Raw genomic sequence first — 20,981 nt, 5'->3', positions numbered from 1 at the left:
ATGGTTGTATTTTCTAGGAAGCACCAACCTCCCGAACTTCTGCTTCAATTGTTCAACAAAACCATCGTTCAATCCACAAGCTTCAAATATCTTGGAATTTTGTTTGATGCTAAATGTACATGGGGAAAACATATTGCGTATCTGAATAAAAAATGTCAACAGAGAACAAATTTTCTCCGGACAGTTACTGGAACATGGTGGGGTGCTCATCCAGAAGACCTTATACGGCTGTACAAAACTACAATACTGTCAGTCATGGAATATGGTTCGTTTTGTTTCCGTTCGGCATCATTAAACTGGAGAGGATACAGTATCGTTGCTTGCGTTTAGCCTTAGGGTGCATGTAATCAACACACAACATGAACCTTGAAGTCTTGGCAGGCGTTTTACCATTGCAGGTTCGGTTTTGGGAACTGTCTTATCGCTTCTTAATCCGAAGCGAAATCATGAACCCATTAGTAATTGAGAATTGTAAGAAGCTTCTCGAGTTGAATCAACGGTCGAGATCCATGGATCTGTACTCTCATTACATTTCTCAAGAAATAAAACCTGCAGCAGTCAATAATGTTAGCTTTCCGAACTTTTGCAGATCTTCCGTTGATTTCGATCTTTCTATGAAGGACGAAACTCGAGACATTTCAGATCATCTTCGATCATCGTTAATCCCTAATATTTTCGCTTCAAAATATAACCATATCAATTCTTCAAGAATGTTTTTCACTGATGGTTCAAGAATCAACGGATCCACTGGTTTTGGTATCTTTAATGAACATTACACTAGCTTTCATAAACTTGAAGACCCTTGTTCAGTGTATGTTGCCGAACTGGCTGCAATATATCATGTAATTAAGACCATTGAGTCCTTACCACCTGATCACTATTTTATTTTCTCGGATAGTCTTAGCAGTATACAAGCCATTCAATCCTTGAAACAACAGACGAAAGCATCATATTTTCTTATCGAAATTAGGAATGCATTGAATTCTCTTGTTGATAAAAGTATTCGAATCACTTTCATTTGGATTCCTTCCCATTGCTCTATTCCTGGTAATGAGAAAGCGGATACACTCGCAAAGATGGGTTGTATGCAGGGCACAGTTTTTGAAAGACAAATAGCGTATCGGGAATTCTTTCCCGACAGCAGTCACTCACCAGTTGGCAAAACCAATGGAACAGAGATGAGCTTGGGAGATGGCTATACTCTATTATCCCTAAAGTTTCAACGAAGGCCTGGTTTAAAGGGTTAGATCTTGACAGAAATTTTATTAGAACTATGTCCAGATTGATGTCCAATCATACCGCGCTAAATGCGCATCTCTTCCGCATAGGTCTTGCTACTAACAATTTATGCAATTGTGGTCAAGGATATCATGACATCGAGCACGTTGTTTGGTCATGTAATGAATTTTGCAATGAAAGAATTAAACTGGTTGCCGATTTAGAGGCTCAAGGAGTACACTCACGCATGACAGTTCGCAATATCTTAGCTACTCGCGACCCTAATTTTATGTTCCCCATATATGTCTTCCTAAGAAGCGCTAATGTTATTATTTAGGTCACATCTCCTACTCCCACTGTCCATTCTCCCTTCCTTTCCTATTACACAAGCAGAATTTGGTAGCCGTTGAGATAAGATCATTACAGGAGCTATTAACATAACAAGGAGGCACTCACTACCAAAGGATACCGTTGCTACATCAACTGGCGATGTAGTTGTTACGACCCACCACAGGCACTGTTCAAGACAAGGATAATACCGACGAGGCAACGAAGGAATAAATTATATTTTTTTTATATATTGCACTGTAGTTTTAGCTAATTAGACTTAAGTTAATAATTATGTACTTATAATATATTCAAATAGTTTTAAAATGTATTGCTTGATGGTGGCTCTTTATCCACTTGAGCCTAATTAAATCAATAAAGGAAAAAAAAATATACACGATACATACTTTGATTGATATTATATGCGATTATGATTTATTCGGATTCCTTGTAAGACTTAGCACGTGCAAAATTATACGATTTAATGTTTGCTGGGACTAGTCTAGCAAAAAAAAGAAAGTGACAGAACTTTGAGAAAAAATAGTCCAATCCAGTGCTTCAATCCATTTATTATAATTTATTCGCATTGTTGAAAGAAATTTATAACATCTAGAGTTAAAACAATAGTCATTCATAAAAAATGCGTTTTAAGAATACTCAACAACTAAAATGAAGCGACGAAATTCAGGGCCATTCGTTTCGGTTGTTTCGACCGATTTTTGAAGAAAATTGATTGTTTTTTTTTGTGTTTTTCGGATCCTGACAAGTATTTATCATGTAAACAAGAAGTATGTAAGATTTCAATTCTCGAATTCTAGTTGCAGTCAACGAATAATGGTTCGCGCACATAATTGCACGGAACACAGCGGGCGGTCATCCGCAAAAGGGCGGCTGAAGTTCGCGGAAGACCACTTCGACTGGATTGGTCCGGAGAAGAAAAAGCAGTGGTGAAATATACTGTGGTCGGATGAGACAAGGTAAACCTCATCGAATCGGACGGAAAAACTTGGATCCATCGCCCAATTGGCTACGGTTGCATGCCACGAAGACATTCAAGCATGGATGAGGAAACATTATGGTGCGGAGGTGTTTCTCCTGTTGGATAAGATTAAGGATCAGTACCTCTACGTGGGAGATGCCCTTGAAATTTCATGCAGGATAACGATCCGAAGCACACCGTCAAGACCGTCGAACAGTGGTTCCAGGATAACAAAGTCGACGCCATGGAGTAGTCAGCGCAGTTACCGGATCTGAAAACCTATGGGAGATTGTGAAAAGATCGGTGTTCACGGAAAAGTCGAAGAATAAGCAGAAACTGTGGGATAGGATCCAAGCATTTTGGTACGCCATTCCGGTCACCACGTGTCAGAAGCTGGTGAAATCCGTGTCGAACCGGGTACACGACCAAGTACTTACCCTAGAAGTTTTTCACGGTATGAATTTTTTTGTTTTTATTTTTTTTACAATGAATTTTAAAATCGGTCTTAATTTTCGCAGCGTCATTTTAGTTGTTAAGTATACTTAAAACGCATTTTTTAATGAATGACTATTGTTTCAACTACAGATGTCATAAATTTCTTCGAACAATGCAAATAAATTATTATTAATGGATTGTTTTTTTTTTCACAAAGTTTTGTCACTTTCTTTTTTGCTTGAGCAGTGGTCTTAATGTTTTGTCCGACACTGTATATGTCAATCGAATGTCAGTTCCATACAACCCTGCTAGCAACATCTAAACAATCAACCGGACAATTTCAACTCGCACGCCTGATATACGTCAAGGAATGCCAAGTACCGTCACACTTAAAAGACCAAATTTTGTTCCAAACACCCCTTATTATATTTTTAATCCACGAATGTAACCGATAAGTTATCCAAATAATACATATAAAATGACCGTAGATCGTGAAACACATGGATCCGTTGCCTCGGTTGTGAGCATTAGGAATTCAAAAATCGGTGTATCGAATTATAGAATACATATGAGAGATTCACATGCGTTTACTACATCTAGAATGGCGGACCTTTTATTTTCCCATTTGATTATGTTGGTAAAGGCGTATTTTTTCAAACGGAAATATGTCGCCGCTACAGAGGTGAACCAGCCCAGGAGGCTGAAAGCCTCTCAAATAAAGAATAAAAAAACAGAAATATCCTTGGCGTATTCCTACATCTAATACGAAGTTTTAAATTTTTGATACCGAACCACCACGATGAAAAATATATCTAGTTGAATACAATCAACAACTCTGATTTATCGACCGATTCAACTGATCAGCAACATTCATCACTCATCATGGCTCAGATTTCATCAGGTTCAAAAGACAATGAAAGCAACTCGGGTGATCCTCTCTAACGCCCACCATCGTCCTCCGATGCGCTTGTCAATCACCTGTAAACAGTCGTCTCTCATCGGACTGCGGTACGGAAATAATCTCTAAGATTTTCACAAGACGTCCGTGATTTATGTCACCCTCTTAATTGTTCGCATGCCACAGTGAATGAACCATTTGCACTTCATCATACACATTTAGGTAAAAATTTATTTTCATCTACTCCCCCACCAACCAAGCAAGACAACGCACTCAATCTTTCCAATAATTATCCATCATCCGGTGGGTACATTTTCTGAGCGGAGTGTTTCCGAACCATTCCCTAGTCCCAGCCGCGATCCGAGAACAGTTTCATGCTATTTTCACTTTTAAGTACAAAATCACTTAAATAATCTGCTACAAGCGTGATGTGATGTCGGGCGTCTACACGTTTCCTGTGTTCTCATCTATTTCATTCACCGTGAAAAATTTCCACTTTTTCAAAGTGTTACCACCGCGGGATGCTGGGATCTACTGAGAAGTGGCGAGTGCTTGGGTCGGCGTAGAACCACCGACCGACATTCGTTCAGTGAAGATCCCGACACAAGATTATTCTTCAGCATGCTTTCACCTGCTCCAACGGTGAACGGCGATGGGAAGTACGTCTGAGTGGAAAACAGGAAGAGTGCCTCAGTGGGAGGCAGCAATGCCAGATGTGCAGGCAGTTCTTTGAAGTGTTTGATTTTAAGATCACAACGTTGTCTGAGAATAAATAAGACACATGGATCCGTTGCTTCACAGATGTCGATTGTGAGCATTCGAAATCGACGATTGTGGGTGTATCGAATTATAGCATACATTATTGCATACTTCACCAAAAAATGTTGGCATCTCTGGTGAAACATTTTTGATGTCGTTGACTTTTTGAAGCGTCGTAGGGTAGAATAGTAGGACAGACGAAGGAACGGCTTAGATGCCGTTGGGGCGTTTGATTTACGATAATGTTAGTGGCCGACTGCCGAATGTTTACTACGTGATCATATCCTGCCGTTGATCTATTTTATCAAAGAAGCTAATAAATTAGGGAAATGGAAACAACTGAGAGTTAACATATGTAATAACATATTTTATTCGATTTGTTTGCAAGATACTCCTTTTCCTCGTAGCTTATGAAATGTTGTTGTTTGGAAGGATGTACAGGGCTTTACCCCCTTCCATTAAGCCGGGTTCAGACGGTGCGAGCAAGCATACGAGTCGGTCTAGTCAGTTACTGCAGTGCAGCTACTCACACCGTGTGAACACATCATGCCAGTTATTGTCATGTGTGATCCGGCGTGCGAGCTACTTCAAAGTTTTTTGAATTTACTCGCACTCGCATGCTTCAAAACGTCAAAAACAGAATTTAGCGTTCGAATCAGGGATGCCAAATGTAAAGAAATGTCTCTATTTTTAAGATATTTGAAAATATGCGAAGATATTTATAGACTTGAAAATTATTGGAAAAACAAATAAAACCCTCATAGTTTCTTAACGAAATCATTGTTATTCCGTTTTGCACGCTGGCGGGGCACGCTTTCTTTTTGAGATAGTTTTCTGGAGAATGTCTAATATAGAATCATTATCAGGCACAATTTTCATTCAAAATTCACTCACAACTTGCGAAAAAAAGTAAGGTTCTAAGAAACAGAATACATATTCGATTTAAAAAAGTACATTTTCATTCATTATTTTAATTTTTGACGCGTGTGAATAAAATTTTAAAAAGTCTTCTAGACTATCATTTAAAGCATCACATACTTCCGGAATTATCTTAGCTATGGATGCTTTCGAGATTCTAAAAAATATCGACAACAATCTGAACAATATTCCAGAAGAAAGGCATATTAATGTCATTTATATTATCACTCTTGCAGGTACAGCATCCTTCATGAGTGTATCTTGGCGTTGTATTTGTGGAGCAATTAAATTCAACAGTTTTTCCACTTGTTCAGGTGTTATTCTCAACACTGCTCTGTAATCTCTATAAAATTGTGTAATGATACATTCAACTGAAAACCTAAGATGAAAACTACCAATAAAGAAGTCGATTTCGGACCAATCATTTGACAAATTCGGACCTGATTGCTGTTTCTGACTATTTGATGGACATTTGAAAAATCGCCTGGCATCCCAGGTAAACCCGTGCCGTAGTATCTAGTTTCTCGCCAGCAGCTCACACTATGTGAACGGACAAGGCGAGTCAACCAATTGTCAAGCGAGTCCACCGGGTCAGTAGCTGCTCATTGTCAAGTCAGCTACTAGCAACGTATAAATGGGCCTTTATACACAACATCGCTAAAACAGACAGTAGATACAGTAGAACCTCGATTATCCGCGGAATAGTCTGGCTAGCTTACCGCGAATAACGAAAAACGCGGATAACACAATGAAGGCCTTGAAATGAGATCCAAACACTGAAAAAAGATATTTCAGCACGAAAACTATTTTTATCAATACAAAAATCATTAAACTATCCATCTGTCATGACCAAAACAAAAGTGCATGAGCCTATCACGCACTGTCAAATTTCTGGAAGGCCTATGAATTTATTATGGACATCACTGCCGCGTTCGCGGATAATCGGGGTTCCACTGTACATAGTGAATATGAAATGAAAACCAATTAAAGATAATGAATTGAAAACAGAAGAAAATTACGATTTGAGATATTTTTGGCGCTTCTAAGATGTCGAGATGTCAAGAGGCCTCATTCCTCATTTCTGGATCAATCATATCACAACATACAAGTGTAGTTTCCTTTACTACTTTAAATAACGTGAAAGCTGGATTGAACCCATGGCAAGAACACGTTACTTTCAATGCATTCTGTAAAATCTACCATGGGAGAAGAAGTTCTGAAGCACTTGGAGTATGAAGTTGTTTCAATGTGGAATTGCGATCGGATTAAATAAATTCAAGCCATTTTTATGGCACTGGCTTCCACCAAATCTCCAGTCTTGTGAACACGAATAATATATTGTTGGATTAAGCGTTGGTCAATTGTCCAGATGGACTAGGCCTCATAGCACATGGATAATATTCTATTTGATTAAGCGTATGTTTTGGGATGACATGTTTGCGATTACACCTTTATGATTCAATGCCAACTATTCTGGCTCATCCCATGATTCATTTGTTTGGAACGTTAGTTTGCTGAATCAAACGCTGGTTCAAAGATGAGGAGGAATACTTGGTTTCCCGTGAATAATGCAGTTGTTGAACATATGGGAATGTAACATTTTCTTTCTATAAATTACTCTGGAGATAAAACATGACTATCTATACATATAAAAATGGATTTCCGTCTGTCTGTCTGTCTGTCTGTCGGATTCGAAAACTACTGAAGCGATCGACATGAAATTGGTATGTAGGGGTTTTTGGGGCCGGGGAAGGTTTTCATGATAGTTTGAGACCTGCAGAGACAAAAGAAACACGAATTTCTACTTTATTCGAGAATTAATCAAGCAAATGAAACGAAACTTGGCATGTGGAAGTTTAAAGGTGCAATAAATGATTCTATGGTGGTTGGATACTCCTCCCCCCTCTCTTAGGGGGGATGGGATTCTGCCATACATATGGGGGAGGGAGGGTGCTGAACAACTCGAGAACAAATCCAGCAAATTGAGTCATATTTGGCATGTGCAGGTTTTAGGGGGTACGAAACGTTTCTATGGTGAATCGACATTTCTCCTCCCTCTCTAAGGGGGACTGCCATACAAATAAAACAAAAATTTCTGCATAACTCGAAAACTAATCAAGTAAATGAAACCAAATTCGGCATATGACGATTTTAGGGAGCAATAAACGTTTTTATAGTGGTTTGACACTCCTTTCTCCTCTCTAAAGAAGAGGTGGGGGAGGGCGCTGAACAACACGGCAACTATTCAAACAAATGGAATCAAACATAGCATGTAGAGGTTTTAGGGATCGATAAACGTTTCTATGGTAGCTCGACACTCCTCCCCCTCTCTGAAGGGGGGCTGCCATACAAATCAAACACAAGCTCCTGCAAAACTCGATAACTAATCAAGCAAATGGAGCCACATTTGAAATGTGAGGGTTTATTGAGTACGAGATATGTACGAGAACCCCTTCCTCCTCTGGAAAGGAGAGGGGGTCCCATAAAAATAATGTACATATTCCAAGTGGATGAAAAAATCTTGAACGAGAATTGTGTCTGAAAATAAGCTGATATTTTAATGTCGAGTTTTGGTAGGAGTACTGAAATTTATAGATCAATCAATCAATGAACAGTTCTGTAATAGGACCCATGAACGTGTAAAAAAACGTGAATGTGATAATGAAAAATAAATTTAGGGCGGGACGAAGTTTCCCGAATCGGCTACTAACAAAATAAAATGTGGAACAAAATATGACCCTAAAATTGGGAACAATTTAGGTGTTGAAAAAAAAGGTGCGGAACACAAACTTGATAGAAGAAAAGATAACTATCTATAAACAAAGACATATATATATATATACATATATATATATATATATATATATATATATATATATATATATATATATATATATATATATATATATATATATATTATATATATGCAAAAATATATATAGATTATATATAGGGATATAATATATATATTTTTGCATTATATACGCATTAAATATTGCAAAGAATATGAAAACAGAAAAAATGTGAATAATATAATCAGAAGAATAATCGAAATTCGAAGAAAATAATAATGACACTAGAAGAGATACAGAAACAAAAGTGGAAAACAACATGGAAAATTGGAATAAACATAAAATATACTACTAAACAAGATATTGAAAGCAAAAATGGATGCTTATATATCAGAGATATTTAATAAAATTATTTATTACTGAATTTCTGAGGTTAAGCATAACGAGTATGATAGAATAAATAATTATAAACGATATACAGAAAACGGAGGGAGGTTGAAGAGAAAGACATAGTATAAAAAAAATGTGAAATGTGAGGGTGAAAATAAAAGTTGAAGCGACAGATAAAGCAGGGAATATGAAGGGTAAATCAATAAAAATCGAGGATTTAATATAAAGGAGAATATGCAGGATGAAAACAAATAGGTGAAACAAATAAAGAGGATAAAGAAATCAAGAAGAGATAAAATATCGAGAATGAAAAACCGAATGGTTATGGTTTTTTTTTTGAAAAAAAAGGTACAAAGAATAAAGGTTATAAAAGAAAATGAATAATAATAATTTGAAGAAAACAAATCATAGTAATAAAGAAAAAATCTAAAGGTGATGGAGAAGAACATACTGAAAGAAGAAATAGATATATTGGAAAACTATATATAACGTGGTATCGTATTACCCACAGCTAAACTATAACAAGAATGCGTCCATCAATTGCTAGAATAACAATTGAATGTACCGAAGAGCTGGAAAACCAGAATAGCTCTTCTATTACTGTATAGGTATTATCTATTCACAGGTATGTAGGAGGAAAACAATAAAAGAAGAAAATTATAAAGATACAAATGATTATAAAAAAGGAAAGAAAATGTTTTAAATAAAGTTAAGATAATAAAATGGGATGGAATGCACAGCAAAGGGAATAACAAAAGATGAATTGTTATTGCTGAAATAAAGGATTAAAGAAAAAGAGAAATGGAGGAGAGGATACGAGGTAAAAAACTAGATTGAAAAAACCGGAGGTTTTGAAGAATGAAGTTTGAACAAAATGAAGAAAGAATAATTGAGGATACAAACAAAAAAAGTGAATATCTTAAAGGTAGCGAAAAATGACGAAAAAATTAAGAGATCAGTGATAACATTTTTTTACAATATTTCAATCGTTTGAATGAGACAATTGAGAGATACAGGACAAGGGAGACGTCCCAGTATAAATGAACGATGCATGAATGGAGTATTTGAATACTTGAAAGTAATTGGAAAAATAACTATCGATTATTTCACGCGTGTGAATTTTTGATTTGGAAAAGTGAGATTTAAAATATATGTATAATAATAAAAGAAATGTGTGATTTCAAGAAAAATGTAAAAGGTTGGATCATAGATGTCTATACAGCCATTCCATGGCAAAGCGATATAGTGGTTCTCAGATTTTCGTGAAAAGTGGTAGTTTTGTTCTTTATCGCAAAATATTAGACCCGTATTTTTTATTTTTTTTGTTAGGGTGCCCATTTTCATTTTAAGATGATCCGAAATAACGACTTTTTCCCCCTTTTTTCCGAAAATGACATTTTTCAAAAATTCATAACTTGTGAACTACTGAACCGATTCAGACGGTCGATATATCAAACTAAAGCTAATAAGCTAGTCATTCTTGGTCATGCTACGCTTGCAAAAAATTCTAGGTTTTGGTTTTGTCATTATCATTATTTTTTTTTTATTAAATCGTTTATTTTTACAGGCTCAGTTACATAAGTTTAAAGGAGCCAAACTCCTGACTGTATTGTTACAAGTATATATAACATTTTTCCTTAATTCTAATGTTAATGGTGTAGAAAACCGATTACTCGCGGTCTACTCGAGTTTAGAAGGGTGACATATTTTCTTCAGGAAAAGGAAGGGATAAACAGATATGTTGACAATGTTCACTCTCACATTCACACTCACATTCATTACACTCAATTCTTAAGCCTATCTTATATCTAATATGTTTTTACATTTCACCTTATTCTATTGTTAATAAGAAGGGATTTGATTTCTCGCGAAGGAAAAGGAAAAGGAGAATATAAGGATATAAGGACAATCAGACACGAAGATCGATAACTTTTAGGAAGACATATATTTGGGACATGTAATCAAGGTCTAAACCAGCCAACACATCTCTCACCGGCACATTGGGCTGCCTTCCTCTAGCCCGAAGAGAGTTTTCTAAATTCGATCTGGCAACAAGATACTCCTCGCACGACCAAACAACGTTTTCGACGTCGTGGTAACCTTGGCCGCAGGCACAGATATTGCTGTCGGCAAGATCAAAACGAAAGAGTAGCGCGTTTAACGAACAGTGATTGGACATGAGTCGGGAGAAGGTGCGAATAAAGTCCCGACTCAAGTCCAGACTTTTGAACCATGGTTTGAGGCTAACCTTAGGAATAATTGAGTGGAGCCACCGGCCCAATTCATCTTCGTTCCATTTGCGTTGCCAGTTAACGATGGTATTTTTACGAACTAAAGAATAAAATTCATTGAAGGCGATTTGACGCTGATAAATTTCGCCTTCAATTGCACCTACCTTTGCTAATGAGTCAGCCCTCTCATTACCCGGAATTGAGCAATGTGAAGGGACCCAGACAAAGGTAATGACATAACAGCGTCTGGTTAAAGCACTCAAAATTTCTCGTATTCTCTCAAGGAAGTACGGCGAGTGCTTTTCCGGCCTCACTGAACGGATAACTTCGACAGAGCTCAGACTATCCGTTACAATGTAATAGTGTTCAACAGGTCGTGAGGCGACGCTGTCCAGCGCCCAGTGTATTGCTGCCAATTCAGCAATATACACTGAGCAAGGATACTGAAGACCGTGTGAGGTGCTAAAAAAATTGTTGAACACTCCGAATCCTGGGGACTCATTCATAGAGGACCCATCAGTAAAGTACATATTATCACAATTGACACGCCCATACTTTGCTTCGAAAATCGTAGGAACGATCCCCGATCGATGATAATCTGGAATTCCATGGATATCCTGCTTCATGGACAGATCAAAATGTACAGAGGAATTGATGTAGTCAGGAAAACAAACACGGTTGGGAATATACGAAGAAGGATCAACCTGCATGGAGACGAATTCATGATATGAGCTCATGAATCCAGAATGAAAATTTAGCTCGATCAGCTGCTCAAAATTTCCGATCACCAATGGGTTCATAACCTTACACCGGATGAGGAACCGAAGAGATAATAAATTGAAGCGATCTTTTAGTGGGAGTAGGCCTGCCAAAACCTCGAGACTCATGGTATGCGTTGAGGGCATACATCCCAACGCGATACGGAGACAAAGATACTGAATTCGCTCGAGTTTAATGAGGTGTGTTTTGGCAGCTGATTGAAAACAGAAACTGCCATACTCCATCACTGAGAGAATAGTTGTTCGATACAACATTATAAGATCTTCGGGATGGGCTCCCCACCAGGTGCCGGTAATTGTACGGAGAAAGTTTATTCTTTGTTGACATTTTTTACTCAGATACCTAATATGGGCCCCCCAAGTACATTTGGAATCGAACCATACCCCAAGATACTTGAATGACATAGCATGAGTGATCGGTTTACCCAAAAGTTGAAGCTTTGGTTTTGCTGGTCTATTCTTCCTAGAAAAAACCACCATCTCTGTTTTCTCCGTGGAGAATTCGATCCCTAGCCCAATGGCCCAGGTTGAAAAATTGTTCAAGGTATCTTGTAAGGGTTCTTGCAGGTCGGATTCGTTTGATCCTACGACAGACACCACTCCATCATCTGCAAGTTGTCTTAGGCTGCAATTTTGTGTAAGGCAATTGTCGATGTCGCTTACATAGAAGTTGTACAAAAGGGGGCTTAAACATGAGCCCTGGGGGAGGCCCATGTAAGAGAACCGACTTACTGCCGAATCTCCGTGAGAAAAGTTCAAATGTTTCTCACAAAGCAAGTTATATAACATATTAGTCAATAGAGGCGGCAGACCCCGAGAGTGTAATTTGTCTGACAAAACCTCTATTGAAACAGAATCAAAGGCCCCCTTTATGTCCAAGAATACTGAAGCCGTTTGTTTTTTTCCGGCGTAAGCCATTTAAATTTCTGAAGAAAGCAACGCAAGACAATCATTCGTCCCCTTGCCCCTGCGGAACCCATATTGTGTATCTGAGAGTAAGCCATTCGTTTCAACCCAACGATCAACAATTTCCGTATACAAGACAGCATTGCTATTGGGCGGTACGAATTGAAGTCGGACTCGGGCTTTCCGGGTTTTTGAATAGCTATAACTCGTACTTGTCTCCAATCATCTGGAACAATATTATGCTCCATAAACCGATTGAATAAATTCAACAAGCGATGTTTCGCCACATCAGGGAGGTTTTTCAGCAAGTTGAACTTAATTCTATCCGATCCCGGCGCAGAATTGTTACATGAAAGGAGAGCAAGAGAGAATTCTACCATCGAAAACTCGGAATCAAGATCGCACCTATCTTGTGAAATATCTCGAACAATTTTTTGTACAGGAACGGAATCGGGACATACCTTCCGTGCAAAATTTAAAATCCATCGATGTGAATATTCTTCGCTTTCATTCGTTGAAGAGCGATTTCTCATGTTTCGAGCCACTTTCCATAATTTTTTCATTGACGTTTCTCGTGACAGACCTCCCACGAAATTTCGCCAATAAGCACGTTTTTTCCCTTTGATCAAGTTTTTAAATTGATTTTCAAGGGATAAATACGTTTGAAAATTCTCAATGGTTCCACTTTTCCGAAAAGCTTTAAATGCATTCGATTTATCCTGATAAAGCTTGGAACATTGGCTATCCCACCATGGATTGGGAGGCCTTCGACGAATAGTGGAACCTGGGATGGGTATCGTTCGAGCGCGAACCGCGCTGTCATAGATCAAACGAGAAAGGAAGTTATACTCCTCCAATGGAGGTAAACCATCTTTGGAATTGATGGCTAGAGCAATCGCGTCCGCATATTTTTTCCAGTCAATGTGTCTTGTGAGGTCATATGCCATGTTTATAGATTCAGAAGAATTCGACCCAATGGTGATGGAAATTTCGATTGGCAAGTGATCACTACCGTTGGGATCCTGGATTACATTCCACTTGCAATCTAACGATAGTGAATTCGAGCAAAGCGAGAGGTCAAGAGCACTTGGGTTAGCAGGAGGTTTAGGTACACGTGTTGTTTCCCCAGTGTTCAAAACGGTCATATTGAAGCTGTTACAAAGGTCATATATCAACGATGAACGATTGTCGTCGTACTGTTCCCCCCAGGCAGTTCCGTGAGAGTTGAAGTCTCCCAAGATCAATCGTGGCTCAGGAAGGAGTGAGCACATGTCAACAAGTTGCTTGCGGCTAACCGCAGATCTCGGAGGCCAATACAAGCTGACTATACAAAGGTCTTTGCCTCTGATGTTTGCATGACAGGCAACAGCTTCGATCCCTCCAATAGGTGGAAGGTCAATTCTAAAAAAAGAGTGACACTTATTGATCCCCAATAGTACCCTCCGTATCTGTCATCACGGTCCAAGCGTATTATATTAAAATCGTGGAAAGAGAGATCATTTTGAGAAGAGAGCCAGGTTTCGGACAGTGCAAAAACATCACAATTGACTTTATGAATTAGAAATTTGAATGTATCCAATTTAGGGATAAGACTACGACAATTCCACTGTAAAACAGTGATATCTCCGACCTCTCTATTTAAATTAGACATCAAGAGAGATAATCATTGCAAGGAGGGGCCATGTTTGCATCAATTGTTGCAAAATTGTCTTCAATACTGGAAGCATTGAGATGACAATGGTTCTGATGGAGTCGGAAACATTAAAACACTTGAAGATTTGATCCAAAAGGTCAGACAACTTTATAAATCCCGATTGGGAAGTTGAGCTGGACGGAAAAATAGGGACAGTTGGGGTTTTTGATGTCCTCTCGAGTGCTGGGTCGTTCGAAGGTGAACTATTCCCACGGAAGCCAGGAGGAACCTGATTTTGCTTGTCCGCTGTACTCGATTTTTTAGGCATGCTAACAGGAGGTATAACCGGAGGGGCTTGTCCTTGAACTTTGGGAGTGGTCACACATTTTTGCGCCGGGGATTCCCTTTGGAAATAACCGTTGTGCCCTCGCTAGCTGTGTCCGCTTCTATTTCGTCAACTGGCAACGTAGCGAAAACATTATGTGTGTTGATTGGTTGTTGCTCTTGAGCCAGTGGAGAAGCGCCCTTCAAAATTTCCGCAAAAGTGCGCTTCGAGCGTTCCTTCAAAGAGCGCTTCTGTTTATCCCAGCGACTCTTATAAGTTTCACAAGCTGAGAGCTCATGTGGGGATCCCCCGCAATATGGACATTTATGCTCAGTCGCACTGCAGGATTTCCCCTCATGTTGCTCTCCGCAAGTGGCACAGCGCTCCTTGTTGGCGCAATAATCTGCTGTATGACCAACTGACTTGCATTTGTTGCAAGTCATGGGCTTTGGCACGAAGAGTCGCACTGGAAGCCTTAATTTATCCACCATAACGTAGTCAGGGAGGGCGGAACCAGCAAAAGTTACTCGAAACGAGTCGGACGGCGTGAATTTTTTTTCTTCCCCATTCTGGGAAACTTTTCCTAGTTGCTGGCAGTCCAAAATTTTAATTTGCTTCAAAGGGAGCTGTTCAAATCTGCCATCTCCCTCTTTTATTATTTCGCTCGTCAGACCCGTTTCTGTAATCATCCCCGCAATTTCTACGTTATGGCAGGGCACATATACGCGATATTCTATTACAAAACGATTGTCGACAACAATATCGTTAGCGTGCTTCCGATTAGCCACGACAACACGCAGTTTGTTCGGTCTAACCTTTCTAATTTCGACCACGGAGGAATAATATCTTGCCAGATCTTTAGAAATTTGAATGACATTTAGAGATTTTCCTTTTGGTTTGGGCCGGAAGAAAACAACCCATGGGCCAGATCCAGGTGAATCTTCTGGATAGACCTTGACACGAGGAGAGGAAACAACTGAGGGGGAGGACGAGGTCGATTGTTTAGCGGGATCAGGAACAGTAGGGCTGGGAGCCAAGTTCGGGAGTTGATCGGAAGCGGGAGCAGGAGATTGAGGGTGTGAAGAGGAAAGGTTTGCAAATTTTCTTGAGGGGGGCTTGTTTAGGTGACTTAACTCTCCCTCTAAAGAGACATCCGAGGGGGGAACGCGTTTAAGCGACTTTCCAGCTCCCGTAGATATGGAGGGGTAGACAGTGGATTCAATCTCCATGTCAACGGTTCCTTCTTCATCTGCCATTTAAAGTGGCAGATGTACACTTTTTAGTTAATTTTTCAATTTTTTGTTTGTTTTTTCTTTCTTAACCTAATAAACTTAACCTAATAAAATTATTGATACTTATAATGCACACCACACCAGTGCGGATAATCTCCAACGCGTATCAATCCTTCGGTGCAGCTGAACCGGTGTATCGCACCACAGCACGATAATGGTGTCGATGACGAGAGGCGATAAATTCACCAGCACACAGCACACAGCGCCCGCGCTGCAGGCCTTCTTCCTCCTGCTTGTTGTGTCCGCTTCAATGCAATCCAGTTACAATCTAGGGAATACCGTTATTGCGCCCAATCACTTGACCAGTCACGAAAATAACGGTATCACTTCAACGATACACGATCACGAAATATATGCGTCCGGCGGCTTCGAACTTAAGAAGACGAATGATTATCATTATTGATTGTATTCGTTTTTTATAGTTTTCATGGTCTCGGGACCAAGGGCGCTGTTTTTTTTATATTTTTTATGGAAAGCTGAGGATTTTTCACATAACGTATCCCGAAATCAGGAAAGCGTTTTTTTCGTTTTTGAGTTATGATTTTCCAATCATTTCAATTTCAAATTTCAATCATTTTCCTGATGGTCCAAAAAATTATTTTCCCTTTTTTCCCAAAAATGACTTTTGTCAAAAATTCAATATTTTTGAACTACTGGACCGATTCAGATGATCGGCATGTCAAATTAAAGCCTACTAGCTAGCCTCTTTTGGAAAAATAACACACTTGCCAATTAATTGAATTATAGTCACATACATCCAGTCTAGTCACATAGAAATATTGAACGAAAACTGAAAACATGTTAACTTTGAAAAATCATAACTTAAAAACGAAAAATAACACCTCTCTGGTTTCAGATATATTATGTGAAAAACCTCAGCTTTCAGGAAAAATATAAAAAAATATGGCGCCCTTGGTCCCGAAACTATGTAAGCTATAAAAAACAAATATAATCAATAATTACGAAAACGAAATCCATTTTTATTCAGAGTGTAGTATTTTTTCAAATAAGACTAGCTCATTGGCTTTAATTTGGTATGTCGATCATCTGAATCGGTTTAGTAGATCAAAAGTTATGATTTTTTGTGGTGGAAAAAATGGGAAAAAAATGTTTTTTTGGACCATCGGTTAACTTTGAAAAATCATAACTCAAAAACGAAACAAACGCCTCCCTGGTTTCGAGATATGTTATGTGAAAAATCCTCAGCTATCCAGAAAAAATATAAAAATATATAGCGTCTTTGGTCCCGAGACCATGAAAACTATAAAAAAAAACAAATACAATCAATAATCATGAAAACATAATTCAATCTTTCTGCAACTGTAGTATTTTTCCAAAAAACACCAGCTAATTGGCTTTAATTTAATACGTCGAACATCTGAATTGGTCCAGTGGTTTGAAAGTTATGAATATTTGAAAAAAGTCATTTTTGGCAAAAATGCGAAAAAATGGATTGTTCGGGCCACCCTAAAATGGGAATGGTCACCCTAACAAAAAAATAAAAAATACGGGTCTAATAATTTGCGATAAAGGACAAAACTACCACTTCTGACGAAAATCTGAGAACCACTATATCGGTTTGGCATGGAATGGCTGTATATCTAATCCATAACAAATAAAAATTTAATTGAAATAAATGTAAAATATATGTAACATAAAAAGAATCTATAACTACACTACACTACACTATACTTGTATAATCTCTACAAGATTATTTCAAGCTGTACAAATAAGGGGGGATGAAGCGCCCCTAATCATCAAACATTCTGTAAAGGTGCTTGAAAGTTACATTTCTTACATTTTTATGTTTTCTGAAGCGCGAGCTAATTTCCCCACGAGCCCACCTCGTTGATCTCATATTACAGTTTTTATTCGTCAGCCAGTGTCGCTGACCAGGTTTAATTTTTTTACTGACACGAACTCCAGTACCGCGAGTATAAAAAAATAAGCTCGGGTTTCCACATCGTGGCGTGGAAAATTCCGCGTAACCAAATTATTGTTTACGATTATATATAGCCAATTCGATTGCAATTGGTTAATATTTTTTCCTCTCTCTAAAAGCGACTCCAAGCACCCCTCGTAGGAATCTGAATTTAGAATGAGCTTGTAGGATTAAGTATGTATAGTGTCAGGTTAATTTATATTTAGTTGACACAAAATAAAGAGTCGGGAGTTATACGTCCAAGAGAAGTTTTGTGTCTCTTGATTTTAAAAGAAAAGCCAGTTGCCTAGACCGCTAGGTAACGCTACACCAAGTTTCGCCTGACGATGGCCCAATATCTCTGAATGCAGCTGCCGGGATCGGCCGTCGAGTGCTTGTTCGCGATTCGGAGTTTTCACCTTCTTGTAGGATGACAAGCCGGCGCTTTTTTTGGCTTGCTGCTCTGTTGTGTGCGAAAATCCAGACGAATTCCATTTGAAAGAGCAGACCACTTTTTCCGTCGGCGTTGTAACTTCTAGCTTCCGAATTCGCTTCGATCCTGGCTTCCAGACAGTCTATATACCCTCCCCGATCACTATAATAACGTTCGTTACAGTTTATTTGGCCACAATTTTGATAACTTTGCGCGCGAGCACAGTTTTTGAACATTACTCCTTCTTCTTGAACGCCACTTTGAAAAATTAAGAGCAAACGTCAAATAACTGGTTTTCAGGTATGTGTACATATGCACATACGTCAAATTTAAGATGACCAAATTTTGATCGTTCCACCCTTCACTTTGACAAGCTGAGCTTATTATTTATTAGGATGATATCCTGGTAGATGCTCAATCGTTCCGCGCTCAACGCGGATCTCTTTTATGTACGTCTTGCTACTAACATTATATGCTCGAACTCGTTGTTTGGTCATGAAGATAATTTTACTTTGAAGGAATATATATTGATTAATTTTCTCATAGTTGTATTTATGTCTATCGCGGTGAAAGAAACTATTTTCAGCATTCATGGTGCAAATTGAACAAATCGGTTGTACATTATTTAAACACACATTATTCTGCTATACTATTGATTGAATCACATACATATAACTAAAACTAACTAGCGCAGTGGCGTTATTGTAACCAATGAGGTTTATCTGAGGTGCGATTATTGCTAGTTGGAAAAAAAAACCCAACTAACCAAACACAACAGTTTCGATTAGGCACCGTCAGAACTGTTCCTTTTCCCGGGCTGTGGCCGCCACCAAATCAAATTGTTCCATCAGCGCACTCAGATTTGCACGGAGATATTCGATTTCGTCACGCTGACTATTAATAATTTTCACCTGCTGATAAATCCGTTCTTTAAGTTGTCGAACTTGCTGGAGACTTCCATCCTCTGGTCGGAGATCGGGGTCAGCCCACTGACGGGTAACGATCACTGGTGGTGGCGTCGTGGGTGGGACGCCGCAAGCACGCTTGTCTACGTTGTAAATAATTTTGCGCTGGTGAACCAGTTTCAACAGCTGCTGGTATGTGTCGCAGTCCAGCGAATTGTGCTCAACGTCAAGAATTTTCAGCGCAGTTAAGCGCTGGGCAATGGCCGGAACGTCAAGGCTGACCAGCAGATTATCCCGGAGGGAAAAATTACTCAATCGCGGGAGATGACACTGATGGAGTGATGTGAAATCGAACAGAAAGTTACTGGATAAGTCCAGATGATAGAGATTCGGGAGACTGACGTCCAGTGAGGCAGTGATGGTTTTGATTCGATTTCCGCAGAGCAGCAACTGATTCAGATAGATCATTCCGGAGAAGATGTCAAACGATAAATGCTCAATTAAATTATCACAAAGATTCAGCTCAACGAGACTGGTTAATTGCTTAAAATTGGAAACGTCTGTTAGTTTGTTCAGGTGAATCCTTAGATACTTTATATTGTACGAAACGTTGGGATCAATCACAACGGATGAAAGCTCATTATCGCGAAAGTAAAGCTGCTCGACCGTGCTTGGCATTGTGAGATGAGAGATCTTTGTTCCTCGAGCGAATATTCCAAGGACACCGGCTTTGAAAAGACTCAAATTGAGGAAGTGTGAAAAATGATGAATCGATCCGTTGAGGAATCCAACCTGTTGCACTTTTGGAAATGAGACGGACTGAAGATCCTTATCCGATTGAATAGTAACATTGTGAAGCTGACACCATGCGAGAATGTAGTTGTCACAGTTGTACTGCTTTATCAGAAGACCAAGTGTGAAGTAATTGTTGATGAGAAGTAATCTGCGAGATAGTACTTAATAAATAATATCACTTTCACTGTCATAATATCACGAGTGACTTACCCAATAAACATCGAATGATTCATTGCACTGTACACTAAATATTGACAACCTCCGTCAAACAGTCTGTAAATAACTGAACTCTCGTTGCTCGTACCCTAGCAAGGGCTAACGAGGAGGAAGCTAAACTGTTGCTTTTCGTTCGTTCGCTGTATGCCTAATGAGCATTTGAATTAAATAAATTCATCTGCGCCGGATAAGGTCACGACGAGCATGCAATAACTCGCGTTTTCAACCCCCTCGCAATGCCGAGCGATCGAGAGTTTAATTCTGATCCGTGTTCTCTCTCATGGTACCGTAGGGTTTCGGTTTTAGAAGGGTTGAACATTCCATCGCGCACCTGCAGCATAAGTTAGCCTAGCCTAGCGGACCAGGCATTGTTTTAGCTAGACTGTCGTTTACGTTTAAATTTTTGATCTAGATCTCGAGAGCGAGTTGAGCACGATGATCTGGCGGACGCGTCTTTCCAGCTAGCGCAAATTTATTTTTTAGTTATTGTTTACATTCTTCAGTTTTTCTCAGCAGACCCCTTGTTGTAGTATTGAATCAACTTACAACTGAATTATTACAATGTTTATGAATCGGTGGCCAAGAAGGTACGAAATGATGCGCCGTGTTTGACATCAGCTCTGTTCTGCCTACGCGAAACGTGTGTTTAGAATGTCAACGATATTTTAGTAGTCAACCTTTCATATCGAATGTTGATTAATTGTGATTAACCCTTTCGCTACGAGTGTTGTCTATAGACGACATCAGGGTGATACTGCACATCGATCACACTAGCACGATATGCATACTTTTCGGCGCAGTACTCCGTTCAGCGGTAGCATTCCGACGA

The 20,981-nt window shown here is 39.0% G+C and overlaps 1 protein-coding gene and 1 pseudogene across 1 annotated transcript; one reads left to right on the top strand and one right to left on the bottom strand.

Moving 5' to 3' along the window:
- Nucleotides 1-16,656: 16,656 nt before the first annotated feature.
- LOC129777063 (trophoblast glycoprotein-like) lies at nt 16,657-20,318 on the bottom strand. Its single transcript, XM_055783121.1, has 2 exons — nt 20,147-20,318; nt 16,657-20,084 (listed from the first exon to the last, which is right to left on the bottom strand). The coding sequence occupies exons 1-2, from the start codon at nt 20,167-20,169 to the stop codon at nt 19,031-19,033; spliced, it is 1,077 nt and encodes a 358-aa protein (XP_055639096.1). The 5' UTR covers nt 20,170-20,318; the 3' UTR covers nt 16,657-19,030.
- On the top strand, nt 18,919-19,003 carry LOC129780861 (U4 spliceosomal RNA; annotated as a pseudogene).
- Nucleotides 20,319-20,981: the final 663 nt, after the last annotated feature.

This window comes from Toxorhynchites rutilus, chromosome 3 (genome assembly GCF_029784135.1).
Source record: "Toxorhynchites rutilus septentrionalis strain SRP chromosome 3, ASM2978413v1, whole genome shotgun sequence".
NCBI classification, from domain to species: Eukaryota; Metazoa; Arthropoda; class Insecta; order Diptera; family Culicidae; genus Toxorhynchites; species Toxorhynchites rutilus.
The sequence above is the reverse complement of the archived record's forward strand: the minus strand, read 5'-3'. Positions and strand labels throughout refer to the sequence as shown.

Bases quoted from the DNA above. Each gene is read 5' to 3' on its own strand.
- LOC129777063 (XM_055783121.1), bottom strand. From the start codon at position 20,169: ATGAATCATTCGATGTTTATTGG. The intron at 20,085-20,146 runs GTAAGTCACTCG...ACTATCTCGCAG, and splicing joins AATCATTCGATGTTTATTGG to ATTACTTCTCATCAACAATT.